At 39.0% G+C, this 23942-nt stretch overlaps 1 protein-coding gene and 1 pseudogene across 38 annotated transcripts in view; both read right to left on the reverse strand.

Annotated features, from left to right (window-relative positions):
• Nucleotides 1–2512, reverse strand: part of VPS13B (vacuolar protein sorting 13 homolog B) — a 784482-nt gene extending 781970 nt beyond the window's left edge. For 16 of the 38 annotated variants that reach the window (XR_006060874.2, XM_015097612.4, XM_060393912.1 and 13 more), the window contains exons 1-2: nucleotides 2240–2293; nucleotides 1617–1797 (exon numbers count right to left, since the gene is read on the reverse strand). Coding sequence is in view for 37 of the 38 variants with exons in the window: in XM_015097612.4 (XP_014953098.1) it covers nucleotides 1617–1763 (147 nt within the window). In the remaining variant the exon portion in view is untranslated. Of the gene's footprint in view, nucleotides 1–1616; nucleotides 1798–2062 lie in introns of all 38 variants that reach the window. The other 22 variants (XM_060393900.1, XM_060393908.1, XM_042254442.2 and 19 more) reach the window with 3 other exon arrangements.
• Nucleotides 2513–5028: 2516 nt separating this feature from the next.
• LOC132657230 (ferritin light chain-like) lies at nucleotides 5029–22741 on the reverse strand (annotated as a pseudogene).
• Between the last annotated feature and the right edge of the window lie 1201 nt (nucleotides 22742–23942).

Raw genomic sequence — 23942 nt, forward strand, 5'->3', positions numbered from 1 at the left:
ACAAAAAATTTTTAAATGGGCAAAGGACTTGAATAGACATTTCGCCAAAAAAAGATATACCAACAGTCCATAGTACATGGAAAGGCTAAAAATAACAAACTCATTGTTTAACAGCAAAAAATGAGAAGTAACTGTAACTCCCACACATTACTGGTGAGAATGTAAAGTTGGGAAGATCCCCTGGAGAAGCAAATGACAACCCATTCCAGTATTCTTGTCTAGAGAATCCCATGGAAAGAGGAGCCTGGCAGGCTCCAGTCCATGGTGTTGCAAGAGTGGGATACAACTTAGCATAAGTAACCAACAACACACCAGAAAACTATTTGGCAGTATCCATTAAAGTTAAACATATGCCTGCCTTCTAAGGGAAATAAACACCTATGTCCAATACAAGTATGTTCATAAGAGCTTTCTTCATAATAGCCAAAAGTAGAAAATCCAAATGTATATCAAAAGGAAAATAAATACATAATATAGGCAAAATGAATCTTTATACAATGGAATACAACAAGGCAATACAAAGAATAAACTATCTTTCATGCAACAACTTGAGTCAATCTTAGCCTCAATGTTAACAAAAGAATTCAAACACAAGTGATTGCCATTTATTTAAGTTTCAAGAAGAGGTTCAAGAAACGTGTGTTGACAGAAGTCAGAACAGCAATCACCTGTCTTAGGGGTGGGGCTGCTAATTACAAAGAAGCAAGGAGAGCCTTTCTGAATGCCGGAAATATTTTATTTCTTGATCTGGATAGTGGTTACAAAGGTGTCACCAGTTTGCAAAAATTAAGCTGTATGCTTAGGATTTCTGCTAATTAAAAAACAATGAAAATATTAAGATAATCAATCTTAGAGAGAGGACGAAGAAACCAAGAATATTATTTCTGTGTTAACTCTAGATTATTCAACAATAGAGAAAGCGGTGGGATATAACCAAAAATGATTAATAACATCACCATGGGTGTGAATTCCCTTATCTCCTAAATAGCATCTAAATCTCCTAATAGAATTACCTGATATATGTTAATAATAAATGTAGTAACTGACCTAATATATAAACTTTGAAGTTACAGTTAATTTGCACCAGACCATTCTCACGTTAAAAAGAAAATTTAAAAAGTGATTAAGAAAGAAGTTTTCAATTATGCTGGCATTTTCAATCTTTATCTGTCTACTCAATATTCTGAGAATTCCATGGGTAATGTCATCTTTCCTACGAAGAGAACTTTCCTCAAGATCTGACCTTGTTGTCTTCATTACCCAAAAGGGAAAAAAGGAATATAATATTTTCCAGCATCATTTAGAATCCTAGCAGTGTAAATTAGCATATTCGGTGATGTTTAAGAACTGAGTAAAATGGGGGAAGAATTCTGACAAGAACAATGAAATTGTTTTTCGGTTGCGGCAACTTGGGGGATTACGATTCTCACAATCCATCACTAGCAACAAACTGTAAAAGAAAAAACTTCTGAAGAGGGTCTCTAGTTTCAAGATAGCCCTAAATACATTAGCAGAAAAACGAAGGTTTTAAAGCATAAAATCCAAGTGCAGGAAAGACCAGATTACTTCTAAACAGGCTGAAAACGTTTCCAATCCGTGACAGCTGCACCGCTTACCTGCTCCAGCACATCCAATTTTAACTCCAGCTTGCTGAGAACCACGTCTCCACCCCATAGCGAAAGCTGTAGATCTGACGGCTTTAAGTTCTTGATGTAGCGATTCACATAGCTCATTAAAATGGGAGTCACATACGACTCCAGCATCTTTTAAGGTACACAGGAGTCACAAAGTCAGAAGCTGAAAGGAGGTAAAGAGAGAAACAGGAGAGGGAATTAAGTCTGTGGTGCAATTCCTGAGGAAAAAAAAGCATTTCTCAGGAAGGGTTGTAGAGGCCAAAAAGCAAGAGCCCCACCCCCCTCCACCACCACCACCACCAAAGCGGCCGCTCGCCTTCTCCCAGAAACAGAGAAAACTCAAGTGGGCTCTACAGCAACGCCTTCCTCATTAGAACAACTCCCCTCAACCCGCCCGGCGAGCAGCGGGAGGAGGAAGCGGTGGTGACCTGAAGAAAGCCGGTGCCGGCGGTGGGAACTGAAGGGAGGCGGGCTCGCCTTCGGCCACGGCAGCCCTTTAGCCAGCCCAGCCGCCCCGGAGGCCCTCGGCCCCCGGAACCCGGCCGCATGTACCGCCGCGGAACCAGGCCGGCTTCCCGCCTCTTGCGCCCTCGGCTGACACTCACGCCCAGGAGTACCGTGGCGTCTCCTCCACCTCCCGGTACCTGGCACCCGCCTCCGGAGGCGGCGCAGCGCCCGTACGGCGCCACTTCCGGGTGCGCGGCGCTCCGTGCTCGGAACGAACTGTTCCTCCCCCTCCTCGCACTCGACTCCGAGGCAGGCCCGGGGTTCTCAGACCCTAGACGCCGTGCAGTGCGTCTTCTAGGAGGGGACCCCTCGCGCTCGCTCGGCCAGCCGGCGCCTCCGCTCCGACCCCACTGGTGGTCGGACCAAGCTCTAGGAAGTGCACGGGGGAGGTGGGCGGACCCGTAAAATGGAGACACCGGAGATCCGGAAGTGGCGCTGCGGGAAGACAGCCGCTTAGGTGGAGATGGATTCCGAATGAGGAAGTGCAGAGGGCCAGAGATCCGATGAGGAGGAAGAAAGTGGGTCGTGGTCTTGAAAGCCCTCAAAACCTAGTGGTTTTCGTTTCTCTCTGGAAACGGAGGGGCTAGCGAGAACTTGGGTTCGGTGGGCAGAGCAATAGCAATTTAGATCGAAAGCTGCTTTGCCGGAGGAAAGGAGAAAAGGAATGAATTAAGGTATGGTGTACGGGAGAGCGTTTTGACCAAAGGTGTAAACCAGCTTTGGCGTACTTTTTAATACTTGAGCGAAGAAGTGGTTATGCTTACGTTTGTGCGGGAGAAAAATAAAGAAAATCGTGGCGGTCAATTGGACTGCAGCTGATACATGCAACTGCAGAAAGGGGTATGAATAGCAGAAGGCAGAAATGAGACTATGGAAGAAAATGAGACTTAGAGAGCGAAAAGCAATAGCTGAAAGAGAATGAATTCAAAGAGTCGGTGCTGGTTATATTAGGCTGAACTGAATGTATAAAATACTACCTTTCCTTCTAGTGCCTTGAAAGCTAACACAGGCAACAAACTCTAACACCTAACACCTGGTAAACACCCAAATTACTGGGCTTAAAGGGATAGCATAGGACATGCTGCCTAATTTTTGACCAACGTTTACTATTTTTAGTAACTTCTGAAGACACTTACCACTGCATATTGAAAACAGATTTAAACCTTATAAAGTAATTAAAATATACACCCATGTTCTCGTTGCATTGAAAAGACTTTGTAAATACGTTCCTAAAAAACTTTACTGAAAGTCAAGATTTCTTGAAAGTTTCAGAAACTGCAATAGGAAAGAGGCACAAGTGAGCATACCAAGGTGTTTAGATCCGTTTTGTTAATGAAAATAAGGAACTAAGTTTCAAAAAGAAAGAACAGGGGCGAGGGGCGAGGGGCGGCGGGGAGAGGGAGTTGAAGAAGGGGGGAAAAGCAGCAGCTAATGCTAACTCAGAGCAATTGTCCTCACAAAAAGCCTTCACGAAAAACCCAAGTAACTCGGATCTTATTAAAGCCTACTAAACCAGTCAAGTAAATTATCCAAGTAATATCTTAGTTATCTGCTTCACTTGAAAAGTGAAGGGATTGAAGCCATGACTCAGAAGTTTTAATATAAATGGTTCAACTAATTGTATGAAACCCCTAGGAAGTCTAGAGAAGGAGCTCCAAGCTTCCTTATTTTTCTAAGGAAAGAAAAAGGGCCTCCTCTTATTTGTGTGGCAATTTAACAAATCAGTGAGTAAAATAGCTCAGTCGTGTCTGACTCTCTGCGACCCCGTGGACTGTAGCCCACCAGGCTCCTCTGTCCATGGAATTCTCCAGGCAAGAATACTGGACTGGGTTGCCATTTCCTTCTCCAGGGGATCTTCCCAACCCAGGGATCGAATCTGGGTCTCTTGCATTGCAGGCAGACGCTTTATCCTCTGAGCCACCAGGAAAGCCCCAACAAATCAGACCAATGTATTAAAATAAATTAGCCAGATATTTTTAATGGATTTTTACTGTGCTGTATAAACAATAATTATGGAATACTAAACATTTTTTGTTTTATTATGCCATTTTTCTCTTGGAGCCAACAAAAGAAAATTGCCAAATTCCTGCCTTGGAAAAATTATTTAGGCACTGATTTTTTTCCTTTCGTTTTAAGAATCAAAAAATAGTGGTTTTCAACCTGTTCTGCTGTGCCCTGTTTTATAAGCAGTCGAGATACATTTCATTCCTTTTCACTAATATATTTCCATAATTGCTGGTTTTTTGTCAAATAAACAGAACTTCCCAGATCTCCTACTGTTATGTTTTTTTGATTGAGAGATATTCGCTCCCTAAAAAAATACTTTTAAGTCTTAATAAGCCTTTGAGGCAGGATGGCTATATAGGCAGTAGTTCTCCAGGGTGAGGTGAAATTTTTTGTTTTTCTTAATTAACTTTATTTTTTTAGCGCAGTTACAGGTTTATGAAAAAATTGAGCTGAAAGTACCCATATAATCTTTGAGCTGAAAGTTCCCGTATAATCTTTGCCCCCACACACGTAAAACCTTCTCCATTATTGACATCCCCCACCAGAGTGACATTGACGAATCTACATTGACATACCATTATAACTCAACATCTATGGTTTACATTAGGGTTCACTCTTGTACTTCCTATGGATGTTGTATACTAGTAAAAATTCCTTAGCGAAGAGGAGTTTTGCAATATCCCACAGAGTTGAAAACTCATTTAGTCTAGCACTTTCACTTGTAAGTAATACAGTGAAAGACTTGCATATGTGAACAAGGAGACAAGCTTAACAGTATTTTGCAGCAACATTTGTAAAACAGTGCAAACAACTGAAGTATCAACAGGAAAAATGTGGTATATTCATATAATGAAATATTAATGATGAAAATAGTTAGAGCTATGACTTTCAAATGTTTTATTCAGTTAGAAACATAGTTTACACCATGACTCAGCTTATATATAAAGAGAACTTTCACAAACCTATACTTAAAAATTGAGTACATGTGGTGTATTCTATTTTCTTTGTTATTCTATTTCTTTTTTCTAAAATAGTTCATGACCTACCAAATTAATATGACCTACAGATGGTGACTGCAGCCATGAAATTAAAAGATGCTTACTCCTTGGAAGAAAAGTTATGACCAACCTAGATAGCATATTCAAAAGCAGAGACATTACTTTGCCGACTAAGGTCCGTCTAGTCAAGGCTATGGTTTTTCCTGTGGTCATGTATGGATGTGAGAGTTGGACTGTGAAGAAAGCTGAGCACCGAAGAATTGATGCTTTTGAACTGTGATGTTGGAGAAGACTCTTGAGAGTCCCTTGGACTGCAAGGAGATCCAGCCAGTCCATTCTGAAGGAGATCAGCCCTGGGATTTCTTTGGAAGGAATGATGCTCAAGCTGAAACTCCAGTACTTTGGCCACCTCATGTGAAGAGTTGACTCATTGGAAAAGACTCTGATGCTGGGAGGGGTTGGGGGCAGGAGGAGAAGGGGACAACAGAGGATGAGATGGCTGGATGGCTTCACAGACTCGATGAACGTGAGTCTGAGTGAACTCTGGGAGTTGGTGATGGACAGGGAGGCCTGGTGTGCTGCAGTTCATGGGGTCACAAAGAGTCGGACACGGCTGAGCAACTGAACTGAACTGAACTAATGGTTTGCAACTTGGTCTACCAAAAAAAACTGAACAAAGTTAAATATTTACCAATATCTGAAAAATAAAACATAGAGAAAATAACAAATATAGCATATCACATATATAATATATATACATATACAGACACGTGGCATTCCAAGAAATATATGGCTATATATATTATGAAAGCTACATATATATTGAGTTAGCCAAAAAGTTCCTTTGGTTTTTAAGTAGAAGTGAAAGAAAGTAATTATCCTTCAATAAAAAATGAAAAAAAAAAAGATACTTTTTTCATTTTCACCATGAACTTTATTGAACAATGTACTCCGTTTTGCTTCACTATCTTCTGCCATTTTTCAGGCAGCTTCATAATTCCATCTTCCCAAAACTTTCTATCATTTGAATAAAAAAAACTGTTCTTTTGGCAATGCCTTTGGCAGTCTTCCAAGGAAATGAAATTTTATCCATTAAAGGAATTTTGTAAAAACTGAAAAAAATGGAAATCCGAAGTTGCAATTTCTGGTGAATACAGTGGATGAATCAGAACTTCCCAGGCAACTTTTTGCCTGGTCATCAAAGAAGCATGCATTGTTGGGGTATTCTGATGGAAGATTATGTGTTTTCTGCTGAATAATTCCAGACACTTTTTGTCAAGTGTTGCCTTCAGTTGGTCTAATTGTGAGTAGTACTTGTTGGAATTAATCGTTTGGATTCCCAGACACTGTTAATAGAGGACAACCTTCCAATCCCACCATATACACATCAGCTTCTTTGAATGAAGGTCAGGTTTTGGTGTGGTTGGTGCTAATTCATTTCACTTGCCCCACTATCTTTTCCATTCCACACGATTGTACAGTATCCACTTATCATCACCTGTCATAATTTGTTTTAAAAATGGAACATTTTTGTTACACTTAAGTACAGAACTGCATGCAGAAATATAATCAAGAAGGTTCTTTTCATTTAACATATATGGAACCCAAAAATCAAAGTGATGAACATAACCAAGCTATTGCACTGGATATTTGAGTATGTCCCTGCATGGTGTAACATGGATTATTCACAATTAATGTCTGGACTCGATCGCTATCAACTTCAAACATTCTACACCATCTACCTGACCGTGGAGCATCGTCCAGCCAGATATCTCCAGCACAAAACTTCACAAACATTTTTTTTTTTTTTTTTGCTGCTGAAAGCTTTATGGTTTCCATTTGGTCCAAGGCTTGGAGGAGGGCTCCATAGTGTTAAAAAGCTGCCTACTGTCAGCAAAGAGAGGCTTCAGGCAGAAGCCCTAACATTAGGGGGTCTCCTCAAAGGTCACTGGGCTCCAGAGGTTCTGAGTCATACTTAAGGGTGAGCCTTTCAAAGAGATATTGTCCAACCCAACCTGGGAACCAGCCAGACTGCAGAGGTTGGTCAGGCGGTCACCCATCTTCTTGATGAATTTCACCTCCTCATTTAGGAAGTGGCTCTCCAAAAATTCACAGATGTGGGGGTCTGCTTGGGTAGACCCTGGCCATGAAGTTCCAAAAGGGCCTGGTTAAGGTTCTTCTCCTTGAGAAGGGCAGCTTCCATAGAGTCCTGACTTTTACCCCACTCTTCTTGAAATGCTTCTGCACATTGGCCACTGTGCTGGTTTTGCATTTTCAAGAGACGTTCTGCACCCTCCTGCATCTCCTTGGCCAATACATGGAAAAAGTGGCCCACACCCTCCAGAGCCACATTGTCCTGGTTGAAATACAAGCCCAGAGACAAGTATGTATAGCAGGCCCACAGATGCAGTTTGACCAGGCAGCTGATGGCTGCCTCCACCTCAGTGAAACAATTCTGATGAATCTTGGAGTTCATGGTTGATCATAAGGAGTTAAGCTCAAGAAATGGTGTTTCTGGTCCTGATGTTTGCAGACAGCTCAGTGGCTGATTCCAAATATTGCAACCAGAGAAAAGGTTGGAAGGTGGTCAGAGGCTGGAGCAAGGGGCATCCCTGGGTCTGTTCCATCCAAGCACTGTTGAAGCAAGAGAGAGCCGAGGGACCACTGACTACACTGCCCACAAACCTCTTTTGAAACGTTCAGTCAGTCACAGCACCTTCTCAATACACTGTACAAATCTTTTTTAGTGTGCTTCTGTTGCATTTATTATTTGTTTGAAATAATAAACCATAAAGTCCCAAAAATGTTTATTTTACTCCATCATCATTATTAAAATGGCTACACAAAAATTTACCAATTTTGATAACTTTTTTTTAAACACATGGTGATATGATAGCTGTTTACAATACAATCTAACGAAATTGTTTTGAATGAAGTTAAAGACAAGCACCACTAGAGTCACCTTATGAAAAACTGAATGAATCTTTTCACCAACCCAATATTTATAAATAGTATTAAATATTTTCATGACACAGAGAAATACCAAATTAAGGATGGTAATTATCTCTGAAGAAGAAGAGATGGAAGAATAAAGCAGAGGAAGGGAATACAAAGTATTTCAACTGTATCAGTAATTTTTTTTTAATAATACAGAATTTAATATTTGAGAGTTAGGATGTAAGTACATAGACATTTTTGTATTTTTCTGTTATTGCTGTTCAGTCGCTAAGTTGTGTCCAACTCTTTGCAACCCCATGGACTGCAGCATGACAGGCTTCCCTGTCCTTCGCTATCTCCCTGAGTTTGCTTAAACTCATGTCCATTGAGTCAGTGATGCCATCCAACCATCTCATCCTCTGTCACCCCCTTCTCCTGCCTTCAATCAACATCAGGGTTTTTTTCAATGAGTCAGCTCATCACATCAGGAGACCAGAGTATTGGAGCTTCAGTTTTAGCATCAGTCCTTCCAATGAACATTCAGGGTTGATTTCCTTTAGGACTGACTGGTTTGATCTCCTTGTAGTCCAAAAGAATCTCTAGAGTCTTCTCCAATACCACAGTTCGAAAGCACCAGTTCTTTGATGCTCAGCCTTCTTTATGGTCCAACTCTTACATCTGTACATGACTACTGAAAAAAAACATAGCTTTGACAATATGGACCTTTGTTGGCAAAGTGATGTCTCTGCTTTTTAGTACGTTGTCTAGGTATGTCGTACCTTTTCTTCCAAGGAGCAGGTGTCTTTTGATTTCGTGGCTGCAGTCACCATCCACAGTGATTTTGGAGCCCAAGAAAATAAAATCTGCCACTGTTTCCATTTTTCTGCATCTATTTGCCATGAAGTGATAGGGCCAGATTAATACCATGGTCTAAGTTTTTTAAATGTTTGAGTTTTAAGCCAGCTTTTTCAATCTCCTCTTTCACCTTCATCAAGAGGCTCTTTAGTTTCTCTTCACTTTCTGCCATTAGGGTGGTGTCATCTGCATATCTGAGGTTGTTATTTCTCCCAGGAATCTTGATTTCACATGGCATTTCACATGGTGTACTCTGCATATAAGTTAAATAAGCAGGATAACAATATACAACCTTGTCACACTCCTTTCCCTATTTTGAACCAGTCCATTGTTCCATGTCCAGTTTTAACTGTTGCTTCTTGACCTGCATAAAGGTTTCTCAGGAGGTAGGTGAGGTGGTCTGGTATTCCCATCTCTTTAAGAATTTTCCAGTTTGTTGTGATCCACAACAGTCAAAGGCTTTAGTGAAGCCAGTGAAGCAGAAATAGATGTTTTTCTGGAATTCTCTTGCTTTTCCTATGATCCAGCGGATGTTGGCAATTTGATCTCTGGTTTTTCCGCCTTTTCTAAACCCAAGTTTTATATCTGGAAGTTCTCAGTTCACATACTGTTGAAGACTAGCTTGAAAGATTTCAAGCATTACCTTGCTAGCATATGAAATGAATGCAATGGTATGGTAGTTTGAACATTCTTTGGCATTGCCCTTCTTTGAGACAGGAATGAACTTATAAGGACTGACTTATAATGAACTGGATAAGGACTGACCTTATCGAGCCCTGTGGCCATTCCTGAGTTTTCCAAATTTGCTTGCATATTGAGTACAGCACTTGTATTTTTATATATGCACAAAATATTTTATAATAAAATATTAATCAATTAGACCAATATTTCTCAACTTTGTATCGTATCTTCAAAAATCATAAAGCTTACTTTTTCTAAGAAATTATATATCTTCAGACATTGATTATCTTATTTAAATTTTAAAGAAATAAAAGTTTTAGTCATATATTAGGGGCTATCTTAAGGATATCCTATTTTGCCAGGCTAATTAATAGTGATAATAGGGCTAGTGAGCTGCATGGTGGCCCCACAAAAGATATGACCACATCCTAATTCTCAGAACCTGTGAATATTACCTTGATATTAATAGTATAGTATTTAAAAAATTGAATATTACCTTATATAGCAAAATATGTGATTAAGAATTTGGAGAAGAAGAGCTTTCTCCTAGATTTTACAGTGGGTTTTAAATCCAGTGACAAGTGTCCTTATAAGAGTAAGATAAAGGAAGATAACAGAGAAAAGGAGAAGGCAATGTGATTATAGAGTCTGGAGTGACGCAACTCTGAGTCAAGAATGCCAAGAACCACCAGAGATGAAAGAAGTAGAAATAGATTCTTCCCCTACAGCCTCCAGAGAGATTGCAACCCTGCTGGCACCTTGACATTTGACTTCTGCCTCTGGAACTACAAGAGAATAAATTGTGTTGTTTTATACCACTTAGTTTGTAGTAATTTGTTACAGCAACCACAGGAAACTAATACCCTAGGTCAGAATGACAAGGGAGACAGTCTTCATATAACAGGAAGATTAACCTTGAGCCAGCAGAACATAAGTTAAAAGTCTTATCTTGAAAGGCCAAAAGACTGAAGACAGAAAGGCAATGGGGACTCTTTTACAGAGAAAGACTGGTTATCTCTCCATGATGTCAGGATTTTATGATAATTAAATAATTGAAACATTCCTTCCAATATGTTAGGAAGTAAACTTGAGAGGAAATATATATGGTGTGGTGATTTTAAAGGAAAGCTATATCCAGAAACCTGATTATGGGCTTAACACTTCCTTTCCTAAATCAACAAAATCAAAGATCCTTAAAATCTTTTTATGCACTAACTTCCTTGTTGGTTGCACTGGTTTTTAAAATGTCCACAAATTCTTTAATAGTACCCCCTTCTAAAGGTGGAGTCTAATTCCACTTCGAGTATGGGTTGTATTTAGTGACTCACTTTTAAGTCATTTGAGGAGGCAGAAGGAACAATATGTGATTTCTGAAATCAGAACAAAAAAGGCATTGTGACTTCTTCCTCTTTTTGCCCTTTGCGCTACTTGCTGTGGGAGAAGCCAGCTACCATGACATGAGAATGCTCAGGCTTCACTAGGGAGACATTCACATGGTGAGAAACTGAGGCCTTCTGCCAAAGGCAAGGGTGAAATTGGGGTTTTCTGTCAACAGTCAGCCTTAAGATGACAGCACTTGCTGACATCTTAACTGCAACTTCATGAGAGATCTTGAGTGAGAAGGACCAGGCTAGGCTCTCCTAAATTCCTAAACCATAGCAGAAATTGTGAGATAATAAATGTTTATTATTCTAATCTGCTAGATTTGGGGGCAATTTCTTACACAACAACAGGCAACTAAAACATTGACACACCTTCCAAATAAAATACGTCAAGGCTGTATATTGTCACCATGCTTATTTAACTTACATGCAGAGTACATCATGCAAAATACCAGGCTGGATGAAGCACAAGCTGGAATCAAGACTGCCAGGAGAAATATCAATAACCTCTGATATGCAGATGACATCACCCTTACGGCAGAAAGTGAAGAGGAACTAAAGAGCCTCTTGAGAAAGGTGAAAGAGGATAGTGAAAAAGCTGACTTAAAACTTAACATCCAAAAAAAAAAAAACCTTAACATCCAAAAGACTAAGATCATGACATCCAGTCCCATCACTTCATAGCAAACAGATGGGGAAACAATGAAAACAGACAGACTTTATTTTCTTGGGCTCCAAAATCACTGCAGATGGTGACTACTGTCATAAAATTAAAAGACACTTGCTGCTTGGAAGAAAAGCTATGACAAATCTAGACAGTGTATTAAAAAGCAGAGACGTTACTTTGCTCATAAAGGTCCAAATAGTCAAAGCTATGGTTTTGCCAGTAGTCATGTACAGATGTGAGAGTTGAACCATAAAGAAAGCTGAGTGCCAAAGAATTGATGCTTCTGAACTGTGCTGTTGGAGAAAACTCTTGAGAGTCCCTTGGAAAGCAAGGAGATCAAACCAGTCATTCCTAAAGGAAACCAAGTCTGAATACATTGGAAGGACTGATGCTGAAGCTCCAATACTTTGGCCACCTGATGCAAAGAACTGACTCATTGGAAAAGACCCTGGTGCTGGGAAAGACTGAAGGCAGGAGGAGAAGCAGACAACAGAGGACGAGATGGTTGGATGGCATCACCGACTCAATGGACGTGAGTTTCAGCAATCTCTGGGTGATGATGAAGGACAGGGAAGCCTGGTATGCTACAGTCCATGGGGTTGCAAAGAGTCAGACATGACTGAGCAACTGAACAATAATGATACAACCCAGCCATTCTACTTCTAAGTAGTTACCAAAGAGAAATAACAGAATTAGTCTACAAAAAGATTTGTACAAAAGTGCTTAAACAGGATCATCTGAAATATCTCAGATCATTTGTATGATTATTTTTAATTGTAAGGGAGATGCAAATTGTGATACAGACATACTATGGAATACTATTCAACACTAAATTAAGTAACTATTAATGCATGCAACAACATGGAAAAAAATCAAAGTAATTATGCTGAGTGAAATAACTCAGACAAAAAATGCAACACTGTATTATTCCACTAATATAAAATTCTAGAAAATGTAAACTAATGCTTAGTGACAGAAATTAGATCAGTGGGTGCAGTCTGACAGGGTTGTGGAGTTGCATAGGACAACAGAAGAGCATGTGGAAGCTTCTGAAATGAAAATGTTTATTTTCTTAATTATGGTGATGAATTGATAGATTTACACATATTTTAGAATTCATATTATAAATTTTAAATATATGCGGTGCATTGTACATCAATGATATCTAACAAGTCTGTTTTTTAAATATAAATAAGTTAGACATACCTAGCTAGCCTAGAGAAAGTCCACGTCATAGCAGCCTTATTCATAACACGTGAATGGTGGAAAAAATCCAGATGTCTATCAAAAAATGGATAAATAAATAAAATAAGATGTATCCATATAGTTGAATATTATCTAGCAATAAAAGTTATACTACTTAGTAATAAAAGAAGTACTAATATAAACACCATGCATGCCTAGAGCTCAATGCTTGCTCAGAAAAGACCTGAGTGAGCCCTAAGCTTGCACCTCTGGCTGATCTTTTGGGTCTACACAAGCAGAAAGTAAAACTAAGGTAGAATTAGATGAACTGTGTAAGGGTTGAAGGATTGCTTACAGTCAATCTGCTCAAAGTTAATCTATAAAAATAAGGAGAGAGCGTGTATGGCTTTTTTTCCCTTTTTGGCTCCAGCTACTTAGGGAAATCTCTTTCAGGTCACTGACTGACCGCTAAGATAATGCAATAGAGACTCAGTAACCACACATAAATAAGAAATACAATCTTTCCAAAAAGAGTATGGGAAAGTTACTAAACTAGTGGATGACTGTAGCCTTCAACAAGCCACAAGAGTGAACTCTGGGGAGGAGGGTAAATTTGTTTTCCAGAGTTACAATATCAAAATGTTCAGTTTTTGACCAAAAAAAAAAAGAAAAGAAAACCCCACAAGGTATACAGAACAGTAAAGTATGGCCCATTCCTTGGAAAGAAAGTAACAGAAACATTCACTGAGGAAGCCTAGGCATACTAGGCAGAGACTTAAAGTCAGCTATCTTAAATATACTCAAAAGTTAAAAGAAACCGTGGGCAAAGAACTAAATAGAAGCAAGAGAGCAATATATGAATATAGACTATCAATGATAGTCAAAAATTATAAAAAGAAACCAAATAGAAATTCTGGAGCTAAGAAGTATAGTAGCTAAAATGAAATTCACTAGAGGTAAGGTTAAGAGCAGACTGGAACAGGCAGACTAAAGATCAGCAAACTTGAAGATAAGACAACTGAAATTATCCCATCTGTGGAGCAGAATGAAAAAAAAAAAATTTAAAGAACCAAAGGAACTTGTGAGACATCATTAACTATCTCATTATGTGGGAGTCCCAGGAAAGAAAGGGACAGAAAGAGTATTTGAAGAAATAATGGCCAAGGACTGCCCAAATTTAATGAAAAACATGAATCTATACATAATTTTGCCTGGAAAATCCCATGGACGGAAAGCCTGGTAGGCTGCGGTCCATGGGGTCGCAGAGTCGGACACGACTGAGCGACTTCACTTTCACTTTTCACTTTCTTCCACTGGAGAAGGAAACGGCAACCCACTTCAGTGTTCTTGCCTGGAGAATCCCAGGGATGGGGGAGCCTGGTGGGCTGCTGTCTATGGGGTCGCACAGAGTTGGACACGACTGAAGCGACTTAGCAGTAGCAGCATACATTACAGAAGCTCAACAAACTACAAAGGATAAAGGATAAAGTCAAAGAGATTTACACCAGGACATATTATAATAAAACTGTCAAAAAATTGCTGAGACACCCAAAAAAGCACCAAAAGTGACATGTACAAAGGCTCCTTAAAAAGATTAACAACCTATTCTCATCAGAAACCATGGTAGCCAGAAGTCAGTGGAATAACATATTTTAAATGTTCAAAGGAAAAAAAAAAACTGACTCTTAAAATTTTATATATGCAAATCTATTCTTCTAAAAATAAGGGAGAATTAAGACATTCTAGATAAAAGCTGAGGGAATTCACTGCTAATAAACAAGCATTATAAGAAATGCTACTTGTGTTATTGTGTTTACTTATTCATATGATATTAATAAATAAAGCATGCTTATTCATATGCTTTGTTCATATGGCTTTTTGTGTTATTGTCTAACATCAAGGAAATGAAATGTCCTTAGACAATAACATGGAAAGGCATATGAACAAAGTAAAGATGCCAGCAGAGATAACTACACAAGAAAAGGGAAAAGCCAAAATTATAATACTTTTGGTTTGTAAATCTTCTTTTGTTTCTTATGATTTAAAAGACAAATGCATAAAATCATTTGTTTATATACTATTTCCAAGTATATGTTAATAGGCAATAGTATAATGATACAATTTGTGACAACAGCAAAATAAAATGGGGAGGCAAAGCTATATGGTAGCAGAGTTTTTTATCCTACTGAACCTAAGTTGGTATAAATTGAAACTAGATTGTTACAAATTTAGGTGTTAACTGGAAGCTCCAACATAACTAGTATGGAAATAACCAAGAAATATATGGAAAAAAGGAATTAAAAGATATTATAGAAAAACTCAATATCAATGAAGCATAAATTAAGGCAGTATTTGTGTGTTGAGGAACAAAGAATATATACAAAACATAAAGGAAATGAACAGCAAAATGACAGAAATAAATCCATTCTTATCATTATTACCTGAAATATAAACAGATTAAATTCCCAGATTAAAAGACAGATAGGCTGAATGAGTTTTAAAAAGAAAAGCATGATCCGACTATATGCTGTCTACAAGAAACTCAATTTAGATCCACAGACACAAATAGACTAAAAATGAAAAAGTGGAAAAAGATATTACATGCAAATGGTAACTAAAAGAGATCTCAGATGTCTATACTAACATCAGACATGATAGACTTTAAGTTAAAGATTGTGATAAAAGACAAAGATGAACAGTATATATCGCTACAAGGGTCAGTTGATTAAGAAGATAGAATAATTTCATCCTGTAAAAAAGCAAAAGCAGGTGTTCACAAATGGGAAGACCTAATATTATTAATACTGTTAGGAAAACAATACCACTGAAAACAATATACAGATTCAATGTAGTACCTATCAAAATTACAACGGCATTTTTGCGGAAATGAAAAGCCCATTCTAAAGGTAGTAAGAAACTTCAAGATACCCCAAATGGTCAAAACAATCTTTAAAAATAAAGTTGTAGATCTCTCACTTCCTGATTTCAAAATATATTACAAAGCTACAGGTAATCCAAACAATGTGGTACTGGCATCAGGACAGACATATAGACCAGAGAGCACAGAAATAAACTCTATGGCTAACTGATTTTTGACAAGCTGGCCAAGACCACTCAGTGAGGAAAGAATAATCCCTTCAGCAAATGATGCTGAGAAAACTGAATATCCATGTGCAAATGATTTGATTTAGACCCTTATTTCACATCACATACAAATATTACCTCAAAACGGATCAAAGATTTATTTTTTTTAATGACCAAAATATTGAATTATATCTTTTATTTATTTTTTACTTTACTTTAAAATACTGTATTGGTTTTGCCATACATCAACATGAATTCACCACAGGTGTGCATGAGTTCCCAGTCCTGAACCCCCTCCCACCTCCCTCCCCATACCATCCCTCTGGGTCATTCCAGTGCACCAGCCCCAAGCATCCTGTATCCTGCATCGAACCTGGACTGGTGATTCGTTTCTTACATGATATTATACATGTTTCAGTGCCATTCTCCCAAATCATCCCACCCTCTCCCTCTCCCACAGAGTCCAAAAGACTGTTCTATACATCTGTGTCTCTTTGGCTGTCTTGCATACAGGGTTATCGTTACCATCTTTCTAATTCGATATATATATGTGTTAGTATACTTTATTGGTGTTTTTCTTTCTGGCTTACTTCACTCTGTATAATAGGCTCCAGTTTCATCCACCTCATTAGAACTGATTCAAATCTATTCTTTTTAATGGCCGAGTAATACTCCATTGTGTATATGTACCACAGCTTTCTTATCCATTCATCTGCTGACGGACATCTAGGTTGCTTCCATGTCCTGGCTATTACAAACCGTGCTGTGACGAACATTGGGGTACACGTGTCTCTTTCCATTCTGGTTTCCTCGGTGTGTATGCCCAGCAGTGGGATTGCTGAGTCATAAGGCAGTACTATTTCCAGTTTTTTAAGGAATCTCCACACTGTTCTCCATAGTGGCTGTACTAGTTTGCATTCCCACCAAAAGTGTAAGAGGGTTCCCTTTTCTCCACACCCTCTCCAGCATTTATTGCTTGTAGACTTTTGGATCGCAGCCATTCTGACCGGTGTGAAATGGTACCTCATTGTGGTCTTGATTTGCATTTCTCTGATAATGAGTGATGTTGAGCATCTAACACCATACACAAAAATAAACTCAAAATGGATTAAAGATCTAAACGTAAGACCAGAAACTATAAAACTCCTAGAAGAGAACATAGGCAAAACACTCTCAGACATAAATCACAGCAGGATCCTCTATGACCCACCTCCCAGAATACTGCATATAAAAGCAAAAATAAACAAATGGGATCTAATTAAAATTAAAACTTCTGCACAACAAAGGAAACTATAAGCAAGGTGAAGAGACAGCTTTCGGAATGGGAGAAAATAATAGCAAATGAAGCAACTGACAAACAACTAATCTCAAAAATATACAAGCACCTCCTGCAGCTCAATTCCAGAAAAATAATAAACAACCCAATCAAAAAATGGGCCAAAGAACTAAACAGACATTTCTCCAAAAAAGACATACAGATGGCTACCAAACACATGAAAAGATGCTCAACATCACGGATCAAAGACTTAAAGTTAAGAGCTAAACTATAAAACTCGTAGAAGAAAGTACAGAGGCAAATCTACACAGCTTTGGATTTGACTGGCTTCTTAAATGACACTTTTGGCAGGCACAGGTAAAAAAGAGAAAAAAGTACAGAAATGGAACTTCATTAAAATTTAAAATGTTTGTGTGTAAGAGAACACTATCAAGAGTCAAAACCTACAGAATAATAATAATAAATCTGATAGGATGCAAAATCCAGAATATACAAAGAACTCTTAGAACCCAACAGAAAGACCAACAACCCAATTTTTAAATGCATAAAGCACTTGAAAAGTCATTCTCCAAAGAAAATATACAAAAGGCCAATAAGCACATGAAAAGATGCTCAGCATCATTAGTCATTAGGGAAATGTAAATCAAAAACATAACAAGATACAACTTCACATCAACTAGTGTAGCTATAATATTAAAAAGAAAAAATAACAAGTATTGATGATGCTGCTGCTGCTGCTAAGTCACTTCAGTCGTGTCCGACTCTGTGAGACCCCATAGATGGCAGCACACCCAGGCTCCCCCGTCCCTGGGATTCTCTAGGCAAGAACACTGGAGTGGGTTGCCATTTCTTTCTCCAATGGAAGAAAGTGAAAAGTAAAAGTGAAGTCACTCAGTCGCAACCCCATGGACTGCAGCCTTCCAGGCTCCTCTGTCCATGGGATTTTCCAGGCAAGAGTACTGGAGTGGGGTGCCATTGCCTTCTCCAAGTATTGACGAGGATATGGAAAAATTGAAACCCTTGCACATTGCTACTGGAACTGTAAACTGGTGCAGCTGCTGTGGGAAACAATATGGTAAATTTTTCAAAAAATTGAACATGGAATTACCACAAGACTCATCAGTTTCACCCCTGAGTAGATACTTCCAAAGTATTTAAAACAGAGATTGAAACAGAAACATATATGTGTATTCTCAGGTGGTGCAAGTGGTAAAGAACCACTCCCTGGGTCAGGAAGATCCCCTGGAGGAGGGCACCGCAACCCACTCTACTATTCTTGCCTGGAGAATCCCATGGACAGTGGAGACTGGCAGGCTACATTCCATAGGGTCATAAGAGTTGGATACGCTTAGACACTAAAACAAAATTACTAATTTTTTAAAAATGTGATTAAGAAGACAGCTTAGATTCTGAACTCACAAAATAGTGAGGGTCTTAACATATAAACCAATATGGGAAAATCAAGACCCTTTCCATTTATTTCAGATTTTCAAATGAAAAATGTTTAAAAGCTTCAACTGAATTGTCTTCTTTTGCTAAAGCAGTATTTAAGAATTTTTTTGACATTTAGTTCAGTTCAGTCGCTCAGTCATGTCCGATTCTTTGCGACCCCATGAATCGCAGCACACTAGGCCTCCCTGTCCATCACCATCTCCCAGAGTTCACTCAAACCCACGTCCATCGAGTCAGTGATGCCATCCAGCCATCTCATCCTTTGTTGTCTCCTTCTCCTCCTGCCCTCAATCCCTCCCACCATCAGAGTCTTTTCCAATGAGTCAACTCTTCTCATGAGGTGGCCAAAGTACTGGAGTTTCAGCTTTAGCATCATTCCTTCCAAAAAAATCCCAAGGCTAATCTCCTTTAGAATGGATTGGTTGGATCTCCTTGCAGTCCAAGGGACTCTCAAGAGTCTTCTCCAACACCACAGTTCAGAAGCATCAATTCTTCGGTGTTAGCTTTCTTCACAGTCCAACTGTCACATCCATACATGACCACTGGAAAAACCATAGCCTTGACTAGATGGACCTTAGTCAGCAAAGTAATATCTCTGCTTTTGAATATGCTATCTAGGTTGGTCATAACTTTTCTTCCAAGGAGTAAGTGTCTTTTAATTTCATGGTTGCAATCACCATCTTCAGTGATTTTGGAGCCCCAAAACATAAAGTCTGACACTGTTTCCACTGTTTACCCATCTATTTCCCATGAAGTGATGGAACCAGATGCCATGATCTTTATTTTCTGAATGTTGAGTTTTAAGCCAACTTTTTCACTCTCCTCTTTCACTTTTATCAAGAGGCTTTTTAGCTCCTCTTCACTTTCTGCCATAAGGGTGGTGTCATCTGCATATCTGAGGTTATTGATATTTCTCCTGGCAATCTTGATTCCAGCTTGTGCTTCTTCCAGCCCAGTGTTTCTCATGATGTACTCTGCATAGAAGTTAAATAAGCAGGGTGACAATATACAGCCTTGATGGACTCCTTTTCCCATTTGGAACCAGTTTTCTGTTCCATGTCCAGTTCTAATTGTTGCTTCCTGACCTGCATATAGGTTTCTCAAAAGGCAGGTCAGGTGGTCTGTATTCCCATCTCTCTCAGAATTTTCCACAGTTTATTGTGGTTCACACAGTCAAATGCTTTGGCATAGTCAATAAAGTGGTTTATTTTGATATCAACTAAAGCAACAGTTTCTGACTTTAAACTACTACTTGTTTTAAAAATGCCACTTAAGAGTGCAAATTACCAAAAAAAATGCTTACATAGATTTTTAGAGCTAAAAAATTAAAACTAAAAGTCTATCATCACACTTTAGTAACCTACATACATTCAAGGAGCCTGGCAGGCTACAGTCCATAGGGCCACAAAGAGTTGGATATGACTGAAGTAACTTGGCACTCATGCATTCACAGAAGTATTACTCACAATAGCTAAAAGATGGCAGCAACCGAAATGCCCATCAATATATGAAGAAATAAGATGTGGTATATACAAACAATGAAATATTATTCGGTCATTAAAAAGAATGATGTTCTGATACAAGCTACAACATGAATGGACCTCAGAAACATGCTAAGTGAAAGAACACAAAAGATAACATGTTAAATGGTCTAGTTTATAAGAAATATTAAGAATGGGTTCCATAGAGACATCTTGTCAGGAGCTAAGACAGAAGAATGAGAAGCGACTGCTTAATGAGTATGAGGTTTTCTTTTAGGATAATGAAGAACTTGCTGAATAGAGTTGGTGGTTGCATGACTGTTAACGTACTGTCACTAAACTGTACACTTTAAAATGATTAATTTTATGCTAGGTATTAATAACTTCACATCAAAAAAAGAATATACCATATATTTATAATGTAAATGTAAACAGTGACAGACTTTATTTTCTTGGGCTCCAAATCACTGCAGATGGTGACTGCAGCCATGAAATTAAAGGATGCTTGCTCCTTGGAAGAAAAGCTATGACCAACCTAGCATATTAAAAAGCAGAGACATTACTTTGCCAACAAAAGTCCGTCCAATCTAAGCTATGGTTTTTCCAGTAGGCAAGAGTTGGACCATAAAGAAGGCTGAACACCGAAGAACTGATGCTTTTGAACTGTGGTGTTAAAGACTCTTGAGAGTCCCTTGGACTGCAAGGAGATCAGACCAATCAATCCTAAAGGAAATCAGTCCTGAATATTCATTGGAAGAACTGATGCTGAAGCTGAAGCTCCAATACTTTGGCCACCTTGATGTGAAGAGCTGACTCATTGGAAAAGACCCTGATGCTGGGAAAGATTGAAGACAGGAGGAGAAGGGGATGACAGAGGATGTGATGGTTGGATGGCATCACCAACTCAATGGATGTGAGTTTGAGCAAGCTCTAGGAGTTGGTGATGGACAGGAAGGTGTGGCATGCTGTGATTCATGGTGTCGCAAAGAGTCAGACACGACTGAATGACTGAACTGATCTGACAATACAAAATTCATGTTGAGGTTTGACAGAAAACAGCAAAATTCTATAAAGCAATTATCCTTCAATAAAAAAATTAATTTTAACAAACAAAAGAAAGAACTTTTAAATATATATAGTATGAACCCATGTTTGGCCTAACACAGATGCAGTTGGTTATGTAAATATTTACAGCTATGTGTATGTGCATGCACAGTTATTTCCATGCTTTGTCACTTGAGAGGCTATAGCTGCACACACCAGTAGCAACATTCATACCCAGTGCTTACCTCCTATTCTCTAAAACTATTCTCCTATAAAAGGACCCAGAGCTCCTTGGAGATGTGGCTAATTTTAGGACTCCGGCAGGAAATATTTAAGATGAGCAGGGAGCATCCTGTGGTGCCAGAGAGTAAGGAAGTGATACACACACAACATACACACATACAGAATGAAGTGTGCTGAGTCGCTCAGTTGTGTCTGACTCTTTGTGACCCTGTGGACTGTAGCATACCGGGCGTGTCCATGGAATTTTCCAGGCACAAATACTGGAGTGGGTTGTCCTTTCCTTATCCAGGGTATCTTCCTGACCCAGGGATTGGACCTGCATCTCTGGCAACTGCTGCATTGACAGGCAGATTCTTTTACCACTAGAGCCACCTGGGAAGCCCGTACAGAGTGCTGGGTATGTCAAAAGAACACAGGAGCCGACTGCAAGAGCTCCTAATGGCCAAATCTGGAGCAATTTGAGCCAAAGTCTAAATACAACAGTAGAATTGTAATCTAATGCATAAAATAAATACCCTATTCAACATAGGGTATTTTAATAAATAATTGAATGAATTTGTAAATTAATGAGGGAAACAAATCTCATTTGCAGAAGAATTTCAAACAATTTATACATATACCCAAGAAGATGGAGCATAACTTCTCAGTCTTTAAGCAGGGACTGAACATAGTGTATACTTTCAAAGAGTACAGTACGAAAAGGTGAAAAAGGGAGGGGCAGAGTAACTCTGGTGGAAAAATCTTACAAGACTACCACCTCTGGTTATGTTGATAGTACGTACCCTTGATAAGATTGAGGAAAATGGCACTTTATCTCTGTGGTCTTTCTTCCAAAACTCCATAACCAATCTAATTATGAGAAAATATCAGACTAATCTCAACTGAGGAGGGTTTCCCTGGTAGCTTAGCTGGTAAAGACTCTGCAATTGAGGAGCATTCTACTAAATATCTCACTGCTGCTGCCGCTAAGTCGCTTCAGTCGTGTCCGACTCTATGCGACCCCATAGACGGCGGCCCACCAGGCTCCCCCATCCCTGGGATTCTCCAGGCAAGAACACTGGAGTGGGTTGCCATTTCCTTCTCCAATGCATGAAAGTGAAAAGTGAAAGTGAAGTCGCTCAGTTGTGTCCGACTAGTAGCGACCCCATGGACTGCAGCCTACCAGGCTCCTCTGTCCATGGGATTTTCCAGGCAAGAGTACTGGAGTGGGGTGCCACTGCCTTCTCCGAAATATCTGACAATACTCCTCAAAACTGTCTAAGGTCATTGAAACACGGAACATCTCAGAAACTCACCGCCAAGAAAAGCATTAGGAGACGTGACAACCAAATGTAATGTGGAATCCTGGATAGGATCCTAAAACAGAAACAGGACATCAGGTAAAAAGTAAGGCAATCTGAAAATGTATGGACTTTAATTAATGATAATTAACTGATAAGGGTTCATTGATTGTTTAACAAATGTAACCATACTATTGTATGATATTAATAACAGGGAGACTCTGAGTATGAGGTATGAGAACTCTCTGAACACTATTCAGAATTTTCTTATAAATTTAAAATTGTTCTTAAAAAGTAGGAAGCAGCTGTATACCACAGGGAGCTCAGCTTGGTGCTCTGTGATGACCTAGAGGTGTAAGATGGGGGGTGGGCGGCAGGCAGTGGGACTGAGGTTCAAAGGGAGGGAACATTCCCACATGGCTCAGACGGTGAAGAATCTGCCCCCAGTGAGGGAGGTCTGGATTTGATACCTGGGTCAAGAAGATCCCCTGGAGACGGAAATGGCAACCCACTCCAGTATTCTTGCCTGAAGAAGCCCATAGACAGAGGAACCTGGAGAGCTGCAGTTCGCAGAGTCGCAAAGAGTCGGACACAACTGAGTGACTGACACATACATGTATATGTATAATTGATTCACATTGTTGTACAGCAGAAAATAACACAATGTTGTAAAGCAATTACACTCCAATAAAGAATGTTTAAGTATACAGATATATAGTTATAGTCTTATACCTATTTTGGACAATAATTAATGCAGATGGAAGCATATTGAACTTACAGGTCTGAGTCTCAAGCCTCTACCCATGAGTTGCTTCATGATTTCAGCTAAGTCACTTAAAATCTCTAGACATTAGTTTGCTCACCTTATATTTTACAGACTGAGGGCCCTGAAGTCTCTTTAAAGTCTAAAGTTCTAAAACCCCTGATTCTACTACTGTACTAATTAAGTTATACCTGAAAAGAGCACCTGGGAAAATGAAGAAACATTCAAATGATTTCGTAAAACTTAAGAAAACAAGTTCACTAAAATAATTTTTAAAATCTATTTCATTATAATAACTCAAATGTTAACACATAGAACTTACGAGGTGGTGTGAAGTAAAGGCAGGACTCATTACCTAGAGACAGTGAAAGCTTCTTATAAATTACCTCACCATGCTACAGAACAGATTTTGTTTAAATTTATATCATCCCCCATTGATGTATCCTTTTGTACAAAGAAGGTGCAT

Source organism: Ovis aries, chromosome 9 (genome assembly GCF_016772045.2).
Source record: "Ovis aries strain OAR_USU_Benz2616 breed Rambouillet chromosome 9, ARS-UI_Ramb_v3.0, whole genome shotgun sequence".
NCBI lineage: Eukaryota > Metazoa > Chordata > Mammalia > Artiodactyla > Bovidae > Ovis > Ovis aries.